At 44.3% G+C, this 26,553-nt stretch overlaps 2 protein-coding genes across 3 annotated transcripts in view; one reads left to right on the top strand and one right to left on the bottom strand.

Annotated features, from left to right (window-relative positions):
- The window catches only part of MCMBP (minichromosome maintenance complex binding protein), a 64,926-nt gene extending 46,060 nt beyond the window's left edge, over positions 1-18,866 (bottom strand). The window contains exons 1-2 of the mRNA XM_011930307.1: positions 18,782-18,866; positions 17,096-17,289 (exon numbers count right to left, since the gene is read on the bottom strand). Of these exons, the coding sequence (XP_011785697.1) occupies positions 17,096-17,228 (133 nt within the window). The 5' untranslated portion in view covers positions 17,229-17,289; positions 18,782-18,866. The remainder of the gene's footprint in view (positions 1-17,095; positions 17,290-18,781) is intronic.
- A 20-nt stretch (positions 18,867-18,886) lies between these two features.
- Positions 18,887-26,553, top strand: part of SEC23IP (SEC23 interacting protein) — a 50,442-nt gene continuing 42,775 nt past the window's right edge. Inside the window, exons 1-2 of one of the 2 annotated variants that reach the window (XM_011930257.1) lie at positions 18,887-19,272; positions 24,725-25,257. In XM_011930257.1, coding sequence (XP_011785647.1) covers positions 19,110-19,272; positions 24,725-25,257 — 696 coding nt within the window. In that variant the 5' untranslated portion in view covers positions 18,887-19,109. The remainder of the gene's footprint in view (positions 19,273-24,724; positions 25,258-26,553) is intronic. The other variant, XM_011930258.1, reaches the window with a different exon arrangement.

The raw sequence follows: 26,553 nt of genomic DNA, 5'->3' as shown, positions 1-26,553 counted from the left end.
GTTCTAGTGCCATCTCTGGCTGATAAGGGTCTAAAGTTGTCTCTGGTGATTAACTTTTGTCCCTGGTAGAGAGAGATGAGGTGGGACACTTTTGAAAATGTCCTGCTTTTAGGCACTAGTGGAAGGGTAGGGAGCTTGTTTTGTACAGATGCTCCTCTGCTTATTCTACTTATGATGGAGTTACATCCCAATAAACCCATTGTAAATTGAAAATGTCGGGAGAGGGGGGAGGGATTGCATTGGGAGTTATACCTGATTTAAATGGTGAGTTGATGGGTGCTGACGGGTTGATGGGTGCAGCACACCAACATGGCACAAGTATACATATGTAACAAACCTGCACGTTATGCACATGTACCCTAGAACTTAAAGTATAATAAAAATAAAAATAAATAAATAAAATAAAATTAAAAAAAGAAAATGTCATTAGTTGAGGCCCAGCACAGTGGCTCACGCCTGTAATCTCAACACTTTGGGAGGCCAAGGAGGGCAGATCACAAGGCCAAGAAATGGAAACCATGCTGGCCAACATGGTGAAACCCCATCCTTACTAAAAATACAAAAATTAGCTGGGCGTGGTGGCACGCGCCTGTGGTCCCAGCTACTCTGGAGGCTGAGGCAGGAGAATCACTTCAACCCAGGAGGCGGAGGTTGCAGTGAGCCGAGATCACGCCACTGCACTCCCGCCTGGCGACAGAGCGAGAATGCGTCTCAAAAAAAAAAAAAAGAAAGAAAAAAGAAAAAAAGAAAGTATCATTAGTTGAAAATATGTTTAATACACAGAACCTATCAAACATCAGTAGGCTACTGCAAACGTGCTCAGAATATTTACATTAGCCTACAGTTGGGCAAAAGCATCTAACACGAAGCCCATTTTATAATAAAATGTTGTATATCTCATGCAATTTATTGAATACTGTACTGAAAGTTAAAAACAGAATGGCTGTATGGGTAATTGAAGTATGGTTTCTACTGAATGCATGCTGTTTTCACACCATCATAAAGTCAAAAAATCTTGTCAAACTATCGTTAAGTTGGGGACTGTCTGGATCTGCTTTTCAATTATCAAGATAATACTACTATAATTAAATGAATAATATTAAAATAATCCTTATGCCAAAGTGGCACATTTTGGAGTGACATTCTGGTTGACTTCAGGGCAAAAACGAGTAGTTTGTATTTTTTAGTGTAAGGTAATTAATTGACACACTAAATTGTATATCTGGTTCTTGTGAGTTTGGGTAAGTTGAGAAAACTTGAGTTTCAAATCCAGGACATTACCACCATTCCATTCATTCATTTAGGGGACAGGGTTGCCGAGACCCTGGCATCAAATGGGGAAATCCCATATTTTTGCTTCATGGCCAGTAACAGGCAAATTAAATGTATGATATAGAAATGTCTGCTCTTATATCATTGTAAATTCAAATTTACTCTATCTAAATTGCAGTTTGATACCAACTCAGCAGTGGCTACTATAAGGGAGGAAAAATATTTTTTCCATCTGCCCTTCTAGATTCTACGTTGGACCCCTGTAAAAAAAGATAGACTAACAAGAGAAAAATATGCACTTCATTTCATGTACGTTTTACAAGAAATGGGAGCCTTCATAAGGAAATTAAGATCCAAAGAAGCAGTTAAAACCAAGTGTTTTTATGCTAGGTTTGATGAAGAGAGTCACGGAAGAATGTGAGCGAAGTCCAGCAAACTAGGGGAAATTTAGCAAGGCCTGTGTGTTAGATTCCTTTCTGTGTCCCTTCATCTTTAAGATAGGATGCTTCTGTCCTTCAGGAGGAGGGAGGGCAGCTCTCATGGCAGGGTCTTATAATCTGCTTCAGGGGAAGGTCAGGGAGCCATTCCTGCACGTGCTGTTTCTCAAATTCCTTCAGCTTAAAATATTTAATATGCCAAGGTGCCATATTTCGGGGTAGCAAGTCATGAATCCCATCTCTGTGAATTCTTCAACTTTTGGTTTCTTCTTTGGTAGCGTATTTAGTGATTTATTTTTTAAAAAATTGCTTGGATTTTACTTAAGGAGACACTGTGATCCTTCTGAAATGTAATTATTTTATAATGCGAATAACCCTCCAATTTTTCTGTGGCAAGATGTTTTGCTATTAAGTAGTTATGGAGCTGGGGGAGGTGGTGTGCACTTGTAGTCTCAAATACTTGGGAGACTGAGGTGGGAGGATCACTTAAGCCCAGCAGTTCGAGGTTACAGTGAACTATGATCGCGCTACTGCACTCTGGCCTGGGAGACAGAGGAACACCCCATTTCTAAAAATAGTAACAATGACAATAATAATGATAAGTAGTTATGAAAATGTAAAAGGCCAGGGGAGGGTTCATGAAGGTCTGTCTCTATGGCAAGATTTCTTTTTTCCCACTATCAGTAACCACACTTCTGCCCTGACCCAAGCCTGCTTTTTTTTTTTTTTTTAGACGAAGTCTCGCTGTGTAGCCCAGGCTGGAGTGCAGTGGCGCCATCTTGGCTCACTGCAAGCTCCGCCTCCCGGGTTCACGCCATTCTGCTGCCTCAGCCTCCCCTGTAGCTGGGAACACAGGTGCCCGCCACCACGCCCCGCTAATTTTTTTTTGTATTTTTAGTAGAGACGGGGTTTCACGGCGTTAGCTAGGATGGTCTCGATCTCCTGACCTCGTGATCCGCCCGTCTCGGCCTCCCAAAGTGCTAGGATTACAGGCGTGGGCCACCGCGCCCAGCCCCGAGCCTGTGTTTTTAAGGAGGGCATTAAATAACTCTGTCTATAGAAAATTACTGAGAGTGGCCAGGCGCGGTGGCTCGCGCCTGTAATCCCAGCACTTTAGGAGGTCGAGGTGGATGGATCACGAGGTCAGGAGATCTAGACCATCCTGGCTAATACGGTGAAACCCCGTCTCTACTAAAAAAAAGTACAAAAATTAGCCGAGTGTGGTGGCACGTGCCGGTAGTCCCAGCTACTTGGGAGGCTGAGGCCGGAGAATCGCTGGAACCCGGAGGGTGGAGGCTGCAGTGAGCTGAGATTGCGCCACTGCCCTCTAGCCTGGGCAACAGAGCGAGACTGGGTCTCAAAAACAAAAACAAACAAAAAATTACTGAGAGAGCACTGGAAATACTGGGGTGAAAAAAGAGATTCCATCTCTGCCCTCATGGAACATACAGCCTAGTAGAAGACTTATTACTAATTACTCACAATAGGTGCTAGGCAAGAATAGGTGCAGATTTATAAGAGGAATAAACAGAGATGTACTTGTTCTAGTGAGGGAATGCTAAGGGTTGAATGTGTGCCCCGGAGTTTGTGTGTTGGAAACTTAATCCCCAATGCAACAGTGTTGAGAAGTAGGACCTTTATGGGGGCAGGGCCCTTATGAAGCGATTAATGTCACTATTGCAGGAGTAGGTTGGTTATAAAAGTGAGTTTGGCTCTTTCTTCCGATGTGTGTGCAGGGACGCACACACGCACACACACACACCTGCATGCTCTTGCTTATGCTCTCTTTCTTTCACCTTCTCTCACCCTCTTTCCATTTGCCTTATGGTGATGCAGCAAGAAAGCCGTTGTCAGATGCTAGCACCTTGATATTGAACTTCCCAGCCTCCAGAACTGTAAGAAATACATTTATTTATTTATTTATTTATTATATCCTTTTTTGAGAGGGAGTTTTGCTCTTGTTGCCCAGGCTGGAGTGCAATGGCGCTATCTCGGCTCACCGCAACCTCCGCCTCCCAGGTTCAAGCGATTCTCCTGCCTCAGCTGGGATTACAGGCATGTGCCACCACGGCTGGCTAATTTTGTGTTTTCAGTAGAGATGGGGTTTCTCCATGTTGGTCAGGCTGGTCTCAAACTCCTGACCCCAGGTGGTCCACCTGCCTCAGCCTCCCAAAATGCTGGGATTGCAGGTGTGAGCCACCGTGCCCAGCCAATCAATTTTCTTTATAAGTTACCCAGTTTGTGGCAATGTTATGGCAGCACAAAATGTTCTAAAACAAGGGAATGGGGAAGAGTTGTGGGTAGGAGAAAAGGATGCTTCAGGGCTTCTCTGAAAATGTGACATTTACACTAGAATTTGAAAGATAAATAACAGTAAGGTGAAAATTGTCGGGGAAAGATTTTGTAAGCTTTAAGACTACAAAAACAAAAACCTGTACAGGAAAACCGAAATAGTTACAATTTAGTATATGACTTGCTATTGAAAGTGTTTACATAGTCACAATCAAGTTACAATTTAAACATTGATCTAACCAACTTTATAATTTACTATTTTGGGAGGCTGGTGGGGAGGTGAAGGACTCACATATGTGATCATGACCAAGAAAATAAAAAAAGAGCAAAATCCTAATCTTTCATTTGAAAACTCAACAGATAATGCAATGGAGGAAAAAAGGGAAAATCACAAGTGGCAATGGAATCATGTTAATTTAGGAATACAGCAATACTGAAAGAACCAGCTGAAAGAGGTGAAAGTAGTTGCCTCCAGGTTGGGGTAAATGGGGTAAACATTTGCTAGTTTTCTGTGTACTTATCAAAAATGCAATACCAACTAGATTTCCACTCGGTTGTAAGATCCCTGAAGCAATGATTTTGGTATTTGTATGCTGTTTTGTTTCCCAGCACCTAGAATAGTGCCTCACGTATAATAGATGCTCAGTAAATAGTTGCTGAATGAATAATGCCAACTTTCTATAAACTGCCTAAATATCATCTCTAGATATTTAGACACATCAGATACTTAGATACACTACTTCATTTTCTTGGACATCTTTTCCAGAGTCTTTTGACCTATTCCAGCCTGGACTTGCTGCCTTTTACTTCTGGTCCAAAATTGTCTTCCTAGGATCTTCTACCTAGGATCTTCTACCACCATTACCTTAAAGATTATCTTTTTTTCCTCTTTCTTCTTTTTATTGAGACCTCAAAAAAAAAAATCTGTTCTCCTCCTCTTCCATAGTTATAGATAGGTTGCCCAGTGAAGAACTGCATTTCTCAGCTATAGACATGTAGCTGAGGTTGGTTTCCCAGCAAGGGACCACATTTCCCAGACATCTTTGCGGCCAGATAAGGCTGTGTGATTAAGTTCTTACCAATGAACTCATGAGTGAGTGAGATGTTTGGAACTTCCACTTCTATTACTTTTTTTATAGAGACAGTATCTTCTCATGTTGCCCAGACTGGTCTCGAACTCCTGGGCTCAAGCAAATCTCCTGCCATGGCCTCCCAAAGTGCTGGGATTACAGATGTGAGCCACTGTGCCCAGCCGAACTTCGATTTTTTACGGAAAAAAAATTTGGCCCTGCATGTTTTTTCGTCCTTTCTGATACATGGGAGGGTGATAACTAGAATGACCTGCTTAAAGACGCCTTGGATTTTTATGTGAACATTGCAGTCTGAGGTCTCTTTATATAGCTGCCAGCATTTGCTCTTATTAGTTCAGAAATTCGTATCAGAAGTGGGGTGTATCATAACAAACAGAAAATAATGTGGCTCTAATTTTGTGGTCAGATAATGGGTGGTGATACATGAAAGCAGAATGCTCCAGAAAAATAAAGGGATGATTTGATTCAGACTGTTGCAAGCGGGAGAGCATCCATTCATGAACATCGCTAACAGGAGGGTTAATATTTGGGGCTTTATAAAAACAAAGGAATCATTGAGGAAGGGTGGAGGCAGGTCTTATGTTGGAATATGCAAGAGCAAAGTGGTCCTTTGCAATTAACCCTTTCTCAGAACACAAAAAGGTAGCAGGGATTCCTGAACTGTTTTTGTTTTTTGGGAGTAGGAAAAATTGGGAAGATGGCATTGACCAAGTTACAACGTTTCTGGTCTAATTGCTGCAGAGGTTGTGGGTCAGAGTTTTATTGTTAACTATAGTCTGACTGCTGGGCACAGTGGCTCATGCCTGTAATCCCAGCACTTTGGGAGTCCAAGGTGGGTGAATTGCTTGAGCCCAGGAGTTCGAGACCAGCTTGGGCAAAGTGGTGAAACTCCGTCGTCTGTAACAATAATACAATAATTAGTTGGTGTGTGCCTGTAGTTATAGCTACTTGGGGGTGAGGTGGGAGGATCACTTGAGCCCAGGAGGTTGAGGCTGCAGTGAGCCGTAATTGTGCCACTGCACTTCAGCTTGGGTGACAGAATAAGACCCTGTCTAAAAAAATAAAAATTAAATATAATCTGACCATTGTCTGTTTGTATATGTACTTCTCTTAGAAATATTGTGCGAGCCATGTATGTAATTTAAAAGTTGTCAGCAGTCATACTTTAAAAAGTAAAAATAAATAGGTAAATTAATGTTTAATTTTTTTATTTTTTGAGACGGAGTCTTGCTCCGTCACCCAGGCTGGAGTGCAGTGGTGTGATCTCAGCTCACTGCAACCTCCGCCTCCTGGGTTTAAGTGATTCTCCTGCCTCAGCCTCCCGAGTAGCTGGGATTATAGGCACGTGCTACCACGCCTGGCTAATTTTTGTATTTTTAGAAGAGTCGGGGTGATCCACCCATCTTGACCTCCCAAACAAAGTGTTGGGATTACAGGCGTGAGCCACCACGCCCAGCCATAAATTAATTTTAGTAGTATATTTAACCCAGCATGTCAAAAATAATACAATTTGAAAAAAGAATCAATACAAATATTATTAATAAGATATTTTACTTTGTTTCCGGTAGTCTTTGAAATTCTGTACGTATTTTATACTTATAGCACTTCTCAGTTCAGATAGTCATATGTCTAGTGCTCACCAGACACGGGTGGCTAGAGGCCACCACATTGGACAGCACAAGAGATATTGGGACTTTACAGGGCTGGAAATGCCAACCAATTCAATATTCAAATCATAGGAGGTAAAATTTTTTGCTGAAAACTGTTTTCAAGGGTGCTTTGAGATTTCTTGGGTAATCAGACAAATCCAGCCTTATGGCAAAGTTCAAATCAAGGATGGTCCTCTCCTACGGGAGCCTATTTCAAATCACTTCAAGGCAACCCCCAATTAGGCTGAAAAATAAGCTTGACTCAGACAAGGAAGTAAAGAATTTGGAACTGACTGGAAATAAAATACCAGGAGTAGGGCCTGAAAACACCAGCAACTGTCCAGCCTAGGCAACATAGGGAGATCCCATGTCTACAAAAATTAAAATGAAATAAACGAGCCAGGCATGGTGGCACAGGCCTGTGGTCCAGCTACTCAGGAGGCTGAGGTGAAAGGATCGCTTGGGTCTGGGAGGTTGAGGCTGCAGTGAGCTGTGATCATGCCACTGTACTGCAGCCTGGGTGACAGAGCAAGATCCTGTCTCAGAAAACAAACAACAACAACAACAAACAACCTAGGAACTTGTACAGGCCTCAAAAGCAAGTCTTAGGCCTCAAACTTTTACCAGCAGGAAATGGGCTGTCAAAGCTGTACAGCCCACCAAAGAGGGACAGACATGCTTCCCGATGCCCCTCCCCCCTGTTTTTTTTTGAGATGATCTTGCTCTGTTGCCCAGGCTGGAGTGCAGTGGCGTGATCTCAGCTCACTGCAACTTCCACCTCCCAGGTTCAAGTGATTCTCCTGCCTCAGCCACGAGTAGCTGGGATTACAGGCATGTGCCACCACGCCTAGCTAATTTTTGTATTTTTAGTAAAGATGGGGTTTCACCATGTTGACCAGGCTGGTCTTGAACTCCTGACCTCAAATGATCTGCTCACCTTGGCTTCCCAAAGTGTTGGATTATAGGTGTTAGCCACCATGCCTGGCCCTGATGCCACTTAAAAAAATTGTTTTTTGAGACAGGGTCTCACTCTGTCATCCAGGCTGGAGTGCAGTGGTGCAATCACAGCTCACAGCAGCTTCGACCTCCCAGGCCCAACTGATTATCCTGCTTCAGTCTCCAAAGTAGCTGGGACCACAGGGTTGCACCACCATGCCTGGTATTTTATTTTATTATTTTATTTTATTCATTTTATTTTATTTTATTTTATTTTATTTTATTTTGAGTAGAGACAGGGTCTTGCCATGTTGCCCAGGCTGGTCGTGAACTCCTGGGCTCAAGTGATCCTCCTGCCTCAACCTCCCAAAGTATTGGGATTACAGGCATGAACCACCGCACCTGACCCCCTAATGTCACATTAGATATGGCCAAGAAAGATCATGGATCAGGAGATATCTCCCTGTGTTAGTTCGCATTTTGTGTCACTATAAATACATGAGGTTGGGTCATTTATGAAGAAAAGAGGTTTAATTGTCTCACAGTTCTGCAGGCTGTACAGGAAACATGGTGCTGGCACCTGCTTCTGTTGAGGGCCTCAGGAAGCTCACAATCATGGAAGAAGGTGAAGGGGGGCAGGTGCATCACATGGCAAAAGTGAGAGCAAGAGAGGGGGGCAGGTACCATAATCTTTTAAATGACCAGATCTTGCCTGAACTTAGAATGAAAACTCATTATTGTTGTGAGGACAGCACCAAGACATCCATGAGGGATCTGGCCCCATGACCCAAATACCTCCCACCAGGCCCCACCTCCAACATTGGGAATCACATTTCAACACGAGATTTGGAGGGGACAAACATCTAAACCATAGTACTTCCTGAGGGGAAAGCCAGTGCCTCAGACGACTGTAGACTGAGGAGTTATTTCCAGCGGGCCGGGGAGTTATTAACATACCCGAGGCAGCCGGACTAACCATGAAAATTTTCCACTCTGAGAGCAGGGTGCATTTCCAATTCATGCCTATCAGGATTCAATCATTTCTGTGAAAGTGATTGCTGTGTTTTCCATTCCTCCTTTTTTTCCAGTGGGGGCTTGATGGAAGTTACGTTGTTCTTGCTCCACTATTGGCTATTGGGCATCTTACAGTCATGGTTCACTAGACTATAAAGAGCCACATTTGGACGCAATCAAAAGGGTTGAGCTATGCTTAAAGATCCTGGAATTTTAAGTTGGATGTAGGTGGTTGCCTCCCTTGGGAAGGGACATAGACATATGTTCTATGTCTGGGAAGGGTGGGAATTTGCTAGCCAGAGGGGCAGACTGTGGTAGCAATTGTCATTTGCCCACCAAATCTTCTTCCTCCACAGTTATATGTAGTTAGAATGTAGTTTCCCAGGTGGGGACTGTATTTCCCAGCTCTTCGTGCACCTAGACATGCCTTTTGTGGAAGTTCTCATCAATGGAATGTGAACAGAAGGGATGCAACTTCTGCCCCACTTGTTAAGATGAAATATTTGTCCCTCAACTGCTTTGACCTTTCCTGCTAACTTGGATGGCAACAACTAGAGCAGCCTTGGCAGCCCTATGTTGAAGACAGAAAGCTGGGTACCAACATGTACTCTTATGAGAGTGAGGACTGAGCTTCTATCTTGTTTGAGCCATTGCATTTTTGGGTCCTTTTGTTAAAGTAGCTTACTGTCCCCTACTATACCTTAGAGCAGTTACTTTAGAAAGCTTGGAATTATAAACCCTTTCTCTGCTACTTGGACATGTAAATCTTTGACACACCAATCAGCACTCTGTAGAAACACACGAATCAGCACCCTGTGTCTAGCTAAAGGAATGTAAGTGCACCAATCAGTGCTCTGTGGCTAGCTAAAGGATTGTAAATGCACCAATCAGCACTCTGTAAAAACGCATCAATCAGGGCTCTGTGTCTAGCTAAAGGATTGTAAATGCACCAATCAGCACTCTGTAAAGTGGACCAATCAGCACTCTGTAAAATGGACCAATCAGCAGGACATGGATGGGGACAAATAAGGGAATAAAAGCTAGCCACCCCCAGCCAGCAGCGGCAACCCGCTCAGGTCCCCTTCCACACTGTGGAAGCTTTGTTCTTTTGCTTTGCACAATAAATCTTGCTGCTACTCACTCTTTGGGTCTGTGCCACCTTTAAGAGCTGTAACACTTACCACAAAGGTCTATGGCTTCATTCTTGAAGTCAGCGAGACCAAGAACCCACCGGAAGGAACCAACTCCAGATACATCTTGGCGACCAGAAAGGGACTATCACCAAGCGGTGAGTACCATCGGACCCCTTTTGCTTGCTATACTGTCCTATTTTTCCTTAGAATTCGGGGGCTAAATACTGGGCACCTGTTGGCCAGTTAAAAGCAACTAGCATGGTTGCCAGACTAAAGACATGGGTGTCAGGCTTTCTAGGAAAGGGCTCTCTAACAACCCCCAACTCTTTGGAGTTGGGAGCACTGGTTTGCCTGGAACCAGTTTCCACTTTTCCTGTACTTCTGGGCTGAGCCAAGGGTCAACAGAGAGGAAGGCCTTTCAGCCCTGGGGTCCTGACAAAAAGTTGGTTGACCCTGTAGCCATGAGTGGAACTCCCAAAGTCCCATCGCCCAAGCGAGATGCACCCATCTATCCTATCTATCCTGATTCTTGCCTCCTGGGCCCTAATGCCTGTCAGACAAACTTCCTCTCACCTCTCTTATCTGAGGCTAGTCCTGCTTCTAAAAACCACTCCCTGTCTCTGGTGCTTTTCTAGTTTCTCCTACAAGAATGATTTCTAGTATAAACTTCAGGACTCTGTTCCCTTCTTTAGGCACCCGGGCTCACCAATCAGAAAGACATAATTTTTGCCCAAAGTGCTGCTGAGTGGGGAGACCGACTATCCTTTTAGGATCCCTCCTCAGACAAGCAGGCCTAACAAAGCCTATTCCTGAAGCTAGGATATGGGGAGCCTCAGAAATGATATCCTTCCTATTCACATGATGATAAGTGAGGACAAAAGACACTCTTCCAACCCTGGGAAAATCCTTTACCTCCCTCAGGGTATGGCCTTCCACTTCATTTTTGGGGTATAACATCTTTATAGGGCAGGGGTAAGGTCCCAATACTAACAGGAGAACACTTAGGAGTCTAACAGGTTTTTGAGAATGTGTCAGTAAGGGCCACTAAATCTGATCTTCCTTGGTCCTCTTTGTGGTCTAAGAGGAAAATTGGGGTTTCTGCTGCTGTGTCAGTGAGCACAACTATTCTGATCAGCAGGGTCCAGGGACTGTTGCAGGTTCTTGGGCAAGAGAGGTTTCTGCTGCTGTGTCGGTGAGCATGACTATTCTGATCAGCGGGATCCAGGGACTGTTGCGGGTTCTTGGGGAAGAGGGGTTTCTGCTGCATCAGTGAGCGCAACTATTTTGATCAGCAGGCTCCAGGGACCGTTGTGGGTTCTTGGGCAAGAGGGGTTTCTGCTGCTGCATTGGTGAGTGCAACTATTCTGATCAGCAGGGTCCAGGGACCATTGCGGGTTCTTGGGCAAGAGGAGAAAACAAACAAACCAAAACTGTAGGCGGTTTTCTCTTTCAGATGGAAAACACTCAGGCATCAACAGGCTCATCCTTGAAATGCATCCTAAGCCATTGGGACCAATTTGACCCACAAACCCCGAAAAAGAAGTGGCTCATTTTTTTTCTGCACTATGGCCTGGCCCCAATATTCTCTCTCTGATGGGGAAAAATGGCCGCCTGAGGGAAGTATAAATTACAATACCATCCTGCAGCTTGATCTTTTCTTTAAGAGGCAAGGCAAATGGAGTGAAATACCTTATGTCCAAGCTTTCTTTTCACTGAAGGAGAATCCACAACTATGCAAAACTTGCCATTTACATGCTGCAAGAGGACCTCTCAGCTTACCCCCATATCCTAGCCTCCGTATAGCTCCCCTTCCTAGTAATGATAAGCCTCCTCTAATCTCCCCTGCCCAGAAGGAAATAAGCAAAGAAATCTCCAAAGGACCACAAAACTCCCTGGGCTATCAGTTATGTCCCCTTCAAGCTGTCGGGGGAGGGAAGTTTGGCCCAACCCGGGTACATGTTCCTTTCTCCCTCTCTGATTTAAAGCAGATCAAGACAGACCTGGGAAAGTTTTCAGATAATCCTGATAGGTATATAGATGTCCTACAGGGTCTAGGGCAAACCTTCAATCTCACTTGGAGGGATATCATGCTATTGTTAGATCAAACCCTGTCCTTTAATGAAAAGAATGTGGCTTTATGCTACAGCCTGAGAGTCTGGAGATACCTGGAAAGGTACAAATTCCCTACCGGTCAGCAAGCCATCCCCAGTATGGATCACCACTGGGACCTCAACTCAGATCATGGGGACTGGAGTCACAAACATCTGTTGACCTGTGTTCTGGAAGGACTAAGGATAATTAGGAAAAAGCCCATGAATTAGTCAATGATGTCCACCATAACTCAGGGAAAGGAAGAAAATTCTTCTGCCTTCCTCAAGCAGCTGTGGGAGGCCTTAAGAAAATATACTCCCCTGTCACCCAACTCACTTGAGGGTCAACTGATCCTAAAAGATAAATTTATTACCCAATCAGCTGCAGGTATCAGCAGAAAGCTCCAAAAGTGAGCCCTGTTCCCTGAACAAAATCTGGAGGCGTTATTAAACTTGGCAACCTCAGTGTTCTATAATAGGGACCAAGAGGAACAGGCCAAAAAGGAAAAGCGAGATCAGAGGAAGGCCACAGCCTTAGTCATGGCCCTCAGACAAACAAACCTTGGTGGTTCAGAAAGGACAGAAAATGGAGCAGACCAATCACCTGGTAGGGCTTGTTACCAGTGTGGTTTGCAAGGACACCTTAAAAAAGATTGTCCAACAAGAAACAAGCTGACCCCTCGCCCATGTCCACTATGTTGAGGCAATCACTGGAAGGTGACTGCCCCAGAAGACAAAGGTTCTCTGGGCCAGAAACCCCCAACCAGATGATCTAACAACAGGCCTGAGGGTACCTGGGGCAAGCGCCAGCTCATGTCATCACCCTCACTGAGCCCCGGGTATGTTTAACCATTGAGGGCCAGGAAATTGACTTCCTCCTGGACACTGGCGTGGCTTTCTCAGTGTTAATCTCCTGTCCTGGAAGGCTGTGCTCAAGGTCCATTACCATCTGAGGAATCCTGGGACGGCCTGTAACCAGGTATTTCTCCCACCTCCTCAGTTATAATTGGGAGACTTTGCTCTTTTCACATGCCTTTCTTGTTATACCTGAAATTCCCATACCCTTATTAGGGAGGCACATATCAGCCAAAGCTGGAGCTACTATCTACATGAATATGGGGAACAAGATACCCATTTGTTGTCCCCTGCTTGAGGAGGGAATCAACCCTGAAATCTGGGCATTGGAAGGTCAATCTGGAAGGGCAAAAAATGCCCGCCCAGTCCAAATCAGGCTAAAAGATCTCACCACTTTTCCTTATCAAAGGCAATATCCTTTAAGGCCTGAAGCTCATACAGGATTACAGGATATTGTTAGACATTTAAAAGCTCAAGAATTAGCAATAAAATGCAACAGTCCCTGCAACACCCCAATTCTAGGAGTACAAAAACTGAATGGTCAGTGGAGACTACTGCAAGATCTTAGACACATCAGTGAGGCAGTAATTCCTCTATATCCAGTTGTACCCAACCCCTATACCCTGCTCTCTCAAATACCAGGGGAAACAGAATGGCTTATGGTTCTGGACCTCAAGGATGCCTTCTTCTGTATTCCCCTGCACTCTGACTGCCCGTTTCTCTTTGCCTTTGAGGATCCTACAGACCACACATCCCAATTTATGTGGACAGTCTTGCCCCAGGGGTTTACGGATAGCCCTCATCTGTTTGGTCAGGAACTGGCCCAAGATCTAGGCCACTTCTCAAGTCCAGGCACTCTAGTCTTTCAGTATGTGGATGATTTACTTTTGGTTACCAGTTTGGAAGCCTCCTACCAGCAGGCCACTCTAGATCTCTTGAACTTTCCAGCTAATCAAGGGTACAAGGCATCTAAATCGAAGGTCCAGCTCTGCCTATAACAAGTCAAATATCTAGACCTAATTTTAGCCAGAGGAACCAGGGCCCTCAGCAAGGAACGAATACAGCCTATACTGGCTTACCTTGCCCTAAGACATTAAAACAGTTGCAGGGGTTCCTTGGAATCACCGTTTTTTGCCGACTATGGATCCCTGGATACAGCGAGATGACCAGACCCCTCTACACTCTAATCAAGGAGACCCAGAGGTAAATACTCATTTAGTAGAATGGGAACCAGAGGCAGAAACAACCTTCAAAACCTTAAAGCAGGCCCTAGTACAAGCTCTAGCCTTAAGCCTTCCCACAGGACAAAACTTCTCTTTATACATTACAGAGAGAGCAGGAATACCTCTTGGAGTCCTTACTCACACTCGTGGGACAACCTCACAACCAGTGGCATCCCTAAGTAAGGAAACTGATACAGTTGCAAAAGCCTGGCCTAACTGTTAACAGGTAGTTGCAGTGGTGGCCATCTTAGTGTCAGAGGCTATCAAAATGATATAAGAAAAGGATCTCACTGTCTGGACTACTCATGATGTAAATTGCATACTAGGTGCCAAAGGAAGTTTATGGCTATCAGACAACCACCTGCTCAGATACCAGGTGCTATTCCTTGAGGGACTGGTGCTTCAAATATGCACATGTGCGGCCCTCAATCCTGTGACTTTTCTCCCAGAGGATGGAGAACCATTCGAGCATGACTGCCAACAAATTATAGTCCAGACTTATGCCGCCCGAGAGGATCTCTTAGAAGTCCCCTTAGCTAATCCTGACCTTAACCTATACACTGATGGAAGTTCATTTGTGGAGAATGGGATACGAAGGGCAGGTTATGCCATAGTTAGTGATGTAACAGTACTTGAAAGTAAGCCTCTTCCCCCAGGGACCAGCACCCAGTTAGCAGAACTAGTGGCACTTACCCAAGCCTTAGGAAGGGAAAAAGAATAAGTGTGTATACAGGTAGCAAGTATGCTTATCTAATCCTACATGCCCATGCTGCAATATGGAAAGAAAGGGAGTTCCTAACCTCTGGGGGAACCCCCGTTAAACACCACAAGGAAATCATGGAGTTGTTGCATGCAGTGCAAAAACCCAAGGAGATGGCAGTCTTACACTGCTGAAGCCATCAAAAAGGGGAAGGAGAGGGGAGAACAGCAGCATAAGCAGCTGGCAGAAGCAGGGAAAGACCAGCAGAGAGTAGGAAAGAAAGAGAGAGAGAGAGACAGAGAGAGACAGAGAGAGAAAATCAAGGAGAGAAGGAAAGATAGACAGGGGAAAGACAGAAAGTCAAAGAAACAGAGAGAGGAAGAGACAGAGACAAAGAAGAAGTCAAAGAGAGAAAGAGATAGAAAGTCAAAGAGAAAGAGAGAGACATAGTAAAGAAAAAACAGTGTACCCTATTCCTTTAAAAGTCAGAGGAGGCCGGGCGCGGTGGCTCAAGCCTGTAATCCCAGCACTTTGGGAGGCCGAGACGGGCGGATCACGAGGTCAGGAGATCGAGACCATCCTGGCTAAGACGGTGAAACCCCGTCTCTACTAAAAAATACAAAAAACTAGCCGGGCGAGGTGGCGGGCGCCTGTAGTCCCAGCTACTCGGGAGGCTGAGGCAGGAGAATGGCGTAAACCCGGGAGGCGGAGCTTGCAGTGAGCTGAGGTCCGGCCACTGCACTCCAGCCTGGGCGACAGAGCGAGACTCTGTCTCAAAAAAAAAAAAAAAAGTCAGAGGAAATTTAAAACCTATAATTGATAATTGAAGGTCTTTTCCATGACCCTATAACACTCCAACACCACCTGGTTGTCAGTGTAAACAAAGGCATAGCCTGAAAGCACTGAGGCCACTGACAACCCATAGCCTTCCTATCAAACATCCTTAACCTAGCAGGTTTCCTAACAGGGGACCTAATATTAATTACCATACAAAGGTCCAACCAGAGCTAGGAGGAACTCCCTTCAGGACAGGACTGATAGATGGTTCCTCCCCAGTGATTAAGGGAGAAAGACACAATGAGTATTCAGTAAGTGATAAGGAAACTCTTGAATAAGCAGGGTTAGGAAAATTGCCTAATGATTGGTCTGTTGAAACCTGCTTGAGCTGTTTGCACTCAGCCAAACCTTAAAGTACTCACAGAATCAGGAAGGAGCCATCTATACCAATTCTAAGTTAATATGGACTGAACGAGGTCTTATTAATGCAAAGAATAATTGAAATCCCAAACCTACAAGGTTTTCAACAAAAGTAAAGTTTGCTAAAAGTTAACAGTGTAACATGTATTATCCTACTACCACACACTCTCAAAGGATTTCTCAAGACAGTTTGCAAGAAGTAACAAAATCTATCCTTATTCTACAATTCCAAATAGACTCTTTGGCAGCAGTGACTCTCCAAAACTGCCAAGGCCTAGACCTCCTCACTGATGACAAAGGAGGACTTTGCACCTTCTTAGGGGAACAGTGTTGCTTTTACACTAACCAGTCAGGTATAGTATGAGATGCCGCCTGGCGTTTACAGGAAAAGGCTTCTGAAATCAGACAACGCCTTTCAAATGCTTCTATCAACCTCTGGAGTTGAGCGATATGGCTTCTCCCCTTTCTCGTTCCCATGACAGCCATCTTCCGATTACTCGCCTTCGGGCCCTGTAAGTTTAACCTCCTTGTCAAATTTGTTTACTCTAGGATCAAGGCCATCAAGCTACAGATGGTCTTACAAATGGAACCCCAAATGAGCTCAACTAACAACTTCTACCGACCCTGGACCAACCCGCTGGCCCTTTGACTGGCCTAAAGAGTTCCCCTCTGGAGGACACTACAACTGCAGGGCTCCTTCTTCACCCCATCCAGCAGGAAGTAGCTACAGCGGTCATCGCCCAATTCCCAACAGCAGTTGGGGTGTCCTGTTTAGAGGCGGGATTGAGAGGTGAAGCCAGCTGGACTTCCCGGGTTGAGTGGGGACTTGAAGAACTTGTCTGTCCAGCTACAGAATTGTAAAAGCACCAATCAGCGCTCTGTGTCTAGCTAGAGGATTGTAAATGCACCAATCAGCACGCTGTAAAAATGCGCCAATCAGCACTCTGTGCCTAGCTAAAGGACTGTAAATGCACCAATCAGCGCTCTGTAAAATGTACCAATCAGCACTCTGTAAAATGGACCAATCAGCAGGATGTGGGGGGGCCACAAATAAGGGAATAAAAGCTGGCCACCCCCCCACAGCCAGCAGCGGCCACCTGGGTCCCCTTCCATGCTGTGGAAGCTTTGTTCTTTCGCTCTTCACAGTAAATCTTGCTGCTGCTCACTCTTTGGGTCTATGCCCCCTCTAAGAGCTGTAACACTCACCGTGAAGGTCCAAGGCTTCATTCTTGAAGTCAGCGAGACCAAGAACCCACTGGAAGGAACCAACTCCAGACACATGACCACCAAGAACTGTCTTCTCAAGGACCTGGGGATTTGTCTCTTGAACTGCAAACATTCAAGGAGGTGGTTCTCATTCTCATTCCCAGTCCCTATGGCTACCTTGCTCTCTTACACCACTGCTTGTCATGAAAACAGAAGAATTATGTGTCTCCTCTGGATAAGCATGGATTAAAACACCCAGGTGGCCTAGTTGCAGGACCAACCACCCCTTCACACTCCTCAGTGCCTTTCCCTTAGCACACCACAGCCTCTAAAAAGCCTCCAATCTTTTGTTTCAGCAAAGTTGTGTTCAGTTCATGCTGGACCCACTTCCCTACTGCAATAGTTTTCATTAAATAAAATCTAATTTACTGCTTTAATGAGTGTCCCACTTAAAAAATGTTTTTTGACAGTAAGCACATGAAATCATTATTGAATTAATAAATTTAGGTTCTACATAGGTGTAAATAGCTGGGGAGAGTTTCATTATTTTGAGTGTTCTTTTGGGATCTCCTCTTCCAACCTCCAAGAAGCTGAAAGATTGCTTAAGTTATATTTTCTTCCAAAATCTCTTAACTATGAAAGCTGACAATTATGTCCAAGTTATCCACAGTACCTTCTGGATTGAACCAGTCAGCTTACTGTGGATGTAGAAAGCTATCTAAAATGTCAGATCTCTAATTTCAATGTCCTGGTTTCTTTTCTTTCTTTCTTTTTTTAATGAGACAGGGTCTCGCCTTGTTGCCTGGGCTGGAGCACAGTGAGTGGCGAGATCAGGGTTAATTTAGCCTCAAGCAATCTTCCCACATCAGCCTCCTGAGTAGCTGGGACTATAGGTGCCATGCCACCACGCCTGGCTAATTTTTGCATTAGTAGAGACTGGGTTTCATCATGTTGGCCAGGCTGGTCTCAACCTCCTGGGCTCAAGCTGTCCTCCCGCTCTGCCTCACAAAGTGTTGGGATTGCAGGCCTGCGCCACAGCATCCGGTTTGATTTCTCTTTTAAATATTTGTTTTTGGCCGGGCGCAGTGGCTCACGCCTGTAATCCCAGCACTTTGGGAGGGTGAGGCGGGTGGATCACAAGGTCAGGAGATTGAGACCATCCTGGCCAACACGGTGAAACCCCATCTTTACTAAAAATACAAAAAATTAGCCAGGCGTGGTGGCAGGCGCCTGTAGTCCCAGCTACTCAGGAGGCTGACGCAGGAGAATCACTTGAACCTGGGAGGCGGAGGTTGCAGTGACCCGAGATCGCGCCACTGCACTCCAGCCTGGACGATAGAGGGAGACTCGTCTCAAAACAAAAAACCAACCAAAAAAACAAACAAAAAACACAAAACAACAACAAAAAATAAATCAAAGATTCGTTTTCTCCCTATGTATTAAACACTTAAAACAATTTTACTATTTCTATTTCTGGGTCAATGCCAAAGTTCAGTTCAGTCCAGAAAGACAAGTGGTTTTGGAGAGGGTGTTTGATTCGGCCTTGCATGCGAATTCCCTCACAATCCTCTTCCTCCTTTCCTCCTTCGGGCAGCGTCCAGCAGGATTCCGCTGTTCCTCCAAAATATTTATCTGGAGAGTAATCCTGACAGTACTTTTAGGAAGCCCGTAGATATCGGCCACAACCTGTGACTTTCAGGGTCAATGGCGTATCAATTCGCACGTCCATCCAGAACCTGCGGGGACCACGCCCCCACGCTCCCTCCCGGCCTTTGCCCCAGCCCCTCTCCGCCTCCAAGGGTGTCACGTGCAGACTCGGGCGGGAAGACATTGCCGCCATGTTGATTTCTGGCGGCGCTGGCTGGGGGAAGGGCGAGGGCGGCTGACTAGCTACCCCTAGTTCCGGCTCCTGTGCGCAGGTGCGGAAGTGCGCTGGCCGGGAGAGTGATCGCTTTCCGGTCAGTGGTGCGGTAGTGGGTACCGGGAGACGTGTATCGGAAGCTGGGTCGCAGCCATGGCCGAGAGAAAACCTAACGGTGGCAGCGGTGGCGTCTCCACCTCCTCGTCGGGCACTAACTTACTTTTCTCCTCCTCGGCCACGGAGTTCAGCTTCAATGTGCCCTTCATTCCAGTCACCCAGGCCTCGGCTTCCCCGGCCTCCCTGCTCTTGCCCGGAGGTAATAAGGGGAGGGCGGTCCCGTGTGTGGTGGGAGGCGGGCGGGGGGACGTGCAATGACAAGGGTCAGACGGGAGATATTCCTTTTGCCTCCAACTACCCTCTCGATAGCTTGCCAGGATCATTAGTGACCAGGCTTGAGTGGGTCGGGGGCTTTGGGATCTTGGAGGCGGCAGGTGATGCGACTTGGTCTTCATTGCAGAAACTCACTGTTCCGAGTTGTCCAGAGTGCTGGACATTCATTCGTACACTGGCATTCCACAAATCTTTGCTGAACACCCGTTGTTGTTACGCCAGGTGCTGGCAGGGAGTGCAAATAAACAGTGGCCCTCTGCTAGGGTACAGTAGTCTATCTCCCACTAGGAGACTCCTAGGATACAGTAAGATACTTCCTAGGATGGACTGTGCCTCTCTCCTAGGATACGGTACACTGTCTCCTACTAGGAGATTGTTGTGATACAGTAGGATATCTTCTAGGTTACAGTAAGATATATTGTAAGATGGACTGTGCCCCTCTTCTAGGAGAAGCATGTAGTATTTGTGAAGTAGACATATAAAATGCATTCCTCATCTTTTTTTTTTTTTCGAGACGGAGTCTTGCTCTGTCGCCCAGGGTGGAATCCAGTGGCGCGATCTTGGCTCACTGCAACCTCCACGTTTCGAGTTCAAGTGATTCTCCTGCCTCAGCCTCCCGAGTAGCTGGGACTACAGGCGTGCATGCCCTGCTAATTTTTGTATTTATAGTAGAGACGGGGTTTCATCATGTTGGCCAGGATGGTCTCAATCTCCGGACCTCAAGTGATCCGCCTGCCTTGGCCTCCCAAAGTGCTGGGATTCCAGGTGTTAGCGCCCGGCCCATTTTCATCTTTTAAGACAAACCATCACTTCGTCCAAGAAACTTTTTCTTGTTCCTTAAGGCCCCCACTCCTATGTGCACTCCTAGCTCTTTTTTCATATTTGTGTTATTGTCCAGGGAGATTGCTTTTTGATGATGATGTAGCATAGCCCAGAGCATGGTGTTTAGGAGCACGGACTGTATTCCAGTCCTTGCCCTGCCAGTAACTTGCTGTGTAACTGTAGGCATTTTAGTTTACTTCTCTGTGCTTCAGTTTCTATATATGTATAGCCTAACAGAATTATAATTAGAAATGCTTTAATTTTTGAAAAGCACCAAGTATACTGCCTGCCAGACAGTGTGATTTAATGTGCGTGAAATAAACACACCTGCTTCTCCATTTGGACTGCGGTCTTCTTCAGCAGCTATGACCTAATTGCCTTTTTATTTCCAGGATGTTGTTTAGGGCCTAGTAAGTAGATCCTCTTTGGATGCTGAGTTTGCAGTGAGTAATTTATTCTTGTTTGAAGGACTAAAGACAGTTTCATGGAGAAGGGAAGACAGGCACGCTGGGAACAGCTGTACATGTGTTAATGTTTCTTCTTGATGCTGGTCACTACCTGACATGTACACATACTTGTTTATTCCACTCCACTAGGATGTAAGACCATGAAAGCAAAAACTTAGTTTTATTCATGATTATATTCCCACTGCGTAGAATGATGAGTGGTATGTAGTAGACCAGTTATTCAGTGGATGTTTGTTGAATGAGTGAAAGGATAGGAGTCAAAATGATGTCTCAATTTGACCTGTGGTTGAAAGGTTAGGCGTTGCTGTCTTTGGTGAAGAACCAGCATCATTGGAGCAGAATGCTGTGAGAGGATGCAGGAATAAATAAGGCTTTACCTGGGGTTTTCTAATCATCCTCTGCACCATTAAATTTGTTTGGTTATGTCCATCTTCCTTGCTATGTAGTATTTAGTTTGTGTGTGTCACTGTGAATTCATGCTAAACATTTTCATTGTGAAGTCTAGTATAGCTATACCTGTCTTTAATGGTCTTGTTTCTTGGAGACAGTCTTTGTGTGTGTGTGTGTGTGTGTGTGAGAGAGAGTATGTGTGAACATTAATAGCTTTTGGAACTAAAATTCATCTCTAAAAATCTCAGAAACCCATTCAGAGAATTTCCAGAGAAAAAGAAGAAACTGTCTCCTTGGAAGCAACAGTTAATCATATGAGTGAAAGAGACGCAGGAAGCAATTTCATACATTCCACAGACATGGAAGGCCTGACACAATGGCTCATGCCTGTAATCTCAGCACTTTGGGAGGCTGAGGTGGGTGGATCACCTGAGGTCAGGAGTTCAAGACCAGCTTGGCCAACATGGCAAAACCCCATCTCAACTAAAAATACAAAAGTTAATCGGACGTGGTGGTGGGCGCCTGTAATCCCAGCTACTTGGGAGGCTGAGGCACAAGAATCGCTTGAGAAGGAGGTTGCAGTGAGCTGAGGTCATGCCACTGCCCTCCATCCTGGGCGACAGAGTGAGACTCCATCTCAAAAACAAAAACAAAAATCAGACATGGATTGAGTAGTTTCTATTTGCCAGGCACTGTTCCAGAAGCTGGGAGACACAGAAGAGCAAATAGCCCTGCCCTCAATGACTGCACAGTATATATGTATACACCCACCCACCTGTGTAAGCAACTGTGATACAGTTTTAGAACAGTTAGAAAGAGGGATTGATAGATGGCTGTGAATGCTGTGGGTCTCAGGCTGGCTGAGCTGGGGAATGGATGTCCCTTAGGCCTTCAGGGCCTCTTAGGGGAGGTGATGCTTGAGCTGAGTGTTGAAGGATATATAGAAGTGAGGGAATCTGGAGAGACAGGCATATGTGAAGTCTGAAGGTGTGAGAAAATCTGCAGATTTGGCAGGAGTTAGTGGTTGGTGAAATGGGACAGGGATGGAGCTCATCCCTCTCTCCTGTGTCTTCACCTTTGTCTCCTCTCCCTTGTGTCTTCTGCCCCCAGTAGATCACTTTGGCTAGAGTGTGTGCTGTGGAGTGGCCTCAGTGGTCTATGGGTCACATATACCATACTTAGGAGGAGTTTGTAGTTCATCTTGTTGGGTGTTGGGAGCCTTTGAAGGATTTTCAGCAAGGCAGTGAAATTGGACGTGTGTTTCAGAAAGACTGGAGTTTTCTCTAGTTGCACTGGAATAAGGTTGACTGTAGCAAGAGGATTCGGTTGGGAGGCATAGTGAGAGGCTGGCAGTGGCGATGGCAGTCTAGCCCGAGCCAGCCACATTGGGTGTGAGGAGCAGGGAGCAGATGTGTGAGATGTGTAGACTACACAGTTGTAGAGACTCACAGAAGACCAGAGTGTCAGCTCTGTCAGCACAGAGGCCCATTTTTGTTTCGTTTTAGACCCAAGACTGAGCTCTGTACCTGGCACATAATACATCCTTAGTAAATATTTCTTGAATAAATATTTGAATGATTAAATGAAGGGTATGAGAGAGAGGGAGGAGTCTGAGAGACTTGAGGTTTCTGGTTTGAGTGTCTGAATGGATGTTGGCAAACATTGGTGGAGATAGTGAAATATGGAAAAGGGAGCATGGAGGTGGGTAGTTAAGATAATAAACTCTGTTTTGGGCTTACTAAGCATGAGGTATATGTGGCTGAATCTGCCAAAAACATTGAGGAAGTAGTTGGAAAACAAGTTCTGAAACACATGACAACAGTCTGGGTTTGTGATAGAGTTGGGAGTGTCACAAATATACAAGTGCCTATTAAAGTTGTGGCTTTAGATGACATGTGTCTAAATGAAATGAGAAAGTGCCCCTGAGGTGAGGGCAGCAGTATGTGGAGAGCATTTCATTTGTAGTTGATGCTAATCAGAAAAAAGTTTCTTGGATCAGGTTGATCTCAAGTTTTTCTAAAGGATGAAAGATACCACTGAGGTTTTTTTTTTCCTTTCTTGCTTTTAATTGTTGGGAATGAATTAAGAAATACAGGTAAGTCCAAATGAGGGTCACTGACCTGAAAAGACGGGTGGGAGCTGCAATTGTATCAGAGAAGTGGAATGATACAGACTGACACAGGGCCTCGTGCAGCAAGGGATGTTTTATTTTTAGTTACAAAGAAAATATCAAGAGGAGTATTTCGAATAGTGGAGTATTTTAGTTAAACTGATGTGTGTGAATTATGAGAGCTCAAGAAGCTCAAGCCCTAGTCTCAGCAGAGGTCAAGAAGCTTGGATCCCAGAGCTTGGAAGAAGGCTGTCTTTGGGCAGGTCTCCAAGGGCAGGGACCAGAGTGTGCCTGTGTGCTGTGAGTGAGTGAGTCCAGCCCTCTGATGGATTCCATGCCTCCAGCAAGGAGGTAAGAGGGAATGAGGCAGGAGCAGGGAAGATTAGGAGGAAGAAGATGAAAGCTACAAGCTAGTGAAAATAAAAGTTTAGTAAGGAATAATAGGTGGACTTTTGAGGTGATGTACAGGGAAAATGCTTTTATTTTACAACTTGGACGTAGAACAGAAGCTAAATTTGAATTGTTAATACCCACAGTGAATATCAGGTTGGGCAAAGGGATGGGAGATCTTCCCTTGGTTAGAAAGTGACCTTTTCAACAATTTGGTGTTCTAGAATGATAAGTGTGTGGTAGTACATGATTTTAGGGAATGGCAATTAATGGTTGACCTACTTTGCCTTGGGATTACAAATACCAAGTGTTCATTTGTATAATAAGTGCTTTGTAGGTAAGATTCCTGATACACCCCTTCTTGTTAACAGAGTTATCTTTAGTCTCTCGGTATCACTATAGAAATAAAATTATGCGTATTTGGGTAGTAGAGTAATAATTGCATTATTTCTTACCAAGAAAAACATAAAAAATAATATGTAAGGCCGGGCATGGGGGCTTATGCCTGTAATTCCAGCACTTTGGGAGACCAAGGCAGGCAGATCACTTGAGGTCAGGAGTTTGAGACCAGCCTGGTCAACATGGTGAAACTTCATCTCTACTAAAAAAAAAAAATACAAAAATCAGCTGGACATGGTGGTGGGTGCCTGTAATCCCAGCTACTTGGGAGGCTGAGGCACAAGAATTGCTTGAACCTGGGAGGCAGAGGTTGCAGTGAGCTGAGATCACGCCACTACACTCCAGCCGGGGCAACAGAGTGAGACCCTGTCTCAGAAAAAAAAAAAAAAAAAAGTAAAAATAGTAAGTATAGATTTTGTTTCTATTTTTAAAAACTCCTATATACAAATATATATTTACAAAATAAATAACAAATAACTATTTGTATTTATTTTAAAAGTATGGAAGGGTATGTAGCAAAATGTTAACTGTTAACAGTGCGATTGTCTCTGGGAGGTGGGCTTATGAATGAATTATAATTGTTTCCTCTTATGTTTTCTTATTCATGTTTTCTAGTTTTTCATTTCTAAAGAGCAAGTTTTCAAAGAAAAAAAGAAAAAACTTTTTTTTTTCTGTAATGCAGAAATAGCAAGTTTGAAGAACAAATAAGGAAGTATAATTGCTAGCCCTTCCTTATAGAATCGTATCTGTGGAATGATAAGAGTACCCTTTAAACCACATGCTCTCTTGTTCCATTTCAGAGGATTCCACAGATGTTGGTGAGGAGGACAGCTTCCTTGGTCAAACTTCTATTCACACGTCTGCCCCAGAGACAGTTAGTTACTTCTCTCAGGTATCAAGCAGCAGTGATCCTTTTGGGAATATTGGACAGTCACCATTAACAACTGCAGCAACCTCAGTTGGACAATCAGGATTCCCCAAGCCTCTGACTGCTCTCCCTTTTACAACTGGATCCCAAGATGTCTCGAATGCCTTTTCACCATCCATTTCGAAGGCGCAACCTGGTGCTCCACCTTCCTCACTGATGGGAATAAATTCTTACCTGCCTTCTCAGCCAAGTAGTCTCCCTCCTTCACATTTTGGGAACCCACCCCAAGGAATTCTCCAACCAGGATACAATCCATATCGCCATACCCCTGGCAGCAGCAGGGCTAATCCTTACATTGCACCACCCCAGCTGCAGCAGTGTCAAACACCAGGCCCTCCTGCTCATCCTCCACCGTCTGGACCTCCTGTTCAGATGTACCAGATGCCTCCAGGATCTTTGCCGCCGGTATGGAGACATAATTTTGTGTCCTACTTATTGACTCTGTTTCTTCTTTCTCACCTGAACCTATGTTTTAAAAAACATTTCACGTCTTATAATCAATATGATGACAAATTAGTTTCAGAGGGTATTCTTTGTAAGCTACATGAAGTAAACATTGTCTTAAAGATAGCTTATTGGATGGCTCATATTTTAGTGTATATTACTTGTTTATTGAAGTAGTAATTGATTTTAATGAGTTAGCTACATGTCAGTATATCCAGATTTTAGAGTAAGGTAAAAATAATAAGTGTTGTCTAGAGACATAGGAGATGAAGCAGTTATTGTCTTAACAGACCACTAGTTTCTCATCTTTCAGTTACACTAGTCAATCAAAACAGTCAATTACAGGGACTAAAATTGATTACTTCAGTAATTTCTTTTTATTTATGGAGTTTGGATCTAGATCAGTCAAACTCTTATCTAGGGGGAGTTGGTGGAATAACGTATGCATTGGGTACATTTTATGAAATTCCCTTATGCATTTTTCCCAACTAATTGTTCATTTGATTTCCAAAGAAAAATCAGTGGAATTAAACAAAAAGAGAAATGATTAAAAAGAATTAAGAATCCATTTCGGTGTGGTGGAGATAGCAGTATTGTGATCAGAACGTAACTAACTTCTCTGTTAGAGAATGGACTCTGTTTTATCATTTTGTTTAAATCATACCAATACACAAATTTTTGACAATGTTGGATTTTGGCATTCTGAAAAGTAACCAAATTCATAGCGTGTGGTATATAGTTAGTATTTTTGCTAACTATAATGAACTAATTATAGTTTGTTGCTTAAAATTTTAAAAAGGTTTTTAGATAATAATTTAAAAAATGATAATTTCAAACTTGAAGAAAAGTTGCAAAAGTAAAAATAGTACAAAGAGTACTCTGATCTCCTTCACCAGGTTTACGTATCATTAACATTTTATCCCATTTGTTTTTTAATTTGTGCCTGTGCACACGCTGGTATATGTGAGCCTTCTCCCTTTCCCCCATGCCTTTCTCCCGCCCCTTCCTCCTGCTTCTCCTCCTGCCCCTCCCTATTCCCTTCCTTCCCCCCATTGTTTTTTTCTCTTTCTGTATATATGCAGTTTTGGGGGGAACATTTGAAGGTCAGTAAAATACATTATGATTTTTTACTCCTAAATTCCTAGTGTACATTTGCTAAGCATAAGGACATTCTTCTGTATAACCACAGCGCAGCTATGGATCTCAGGAAATTGAGTGTTGACATAATACTTCAAAATGATTTTTTAGAAATTATAT

Source organism: Colobus angolensis, unplaced genomic scaffold, assembly GCF_000951035.1.
Source record: "Colobus angolensis palliatus isolate OR3802 unplaced genomic scaffold, Cang.pa_1.0 Scaffold85, whole genome shotgun sequence".
NCBI lineage: Eukaryota > Metazoa > Chordata > Mammalia > Primates > Cercopithecidae > Colobus > Colobus angolensis.
The sequence above is the reverse complement of the archived record's forward strand: the minus strand, read 5'-3'. Positions and strand labels throughout refer to the sequence as shown.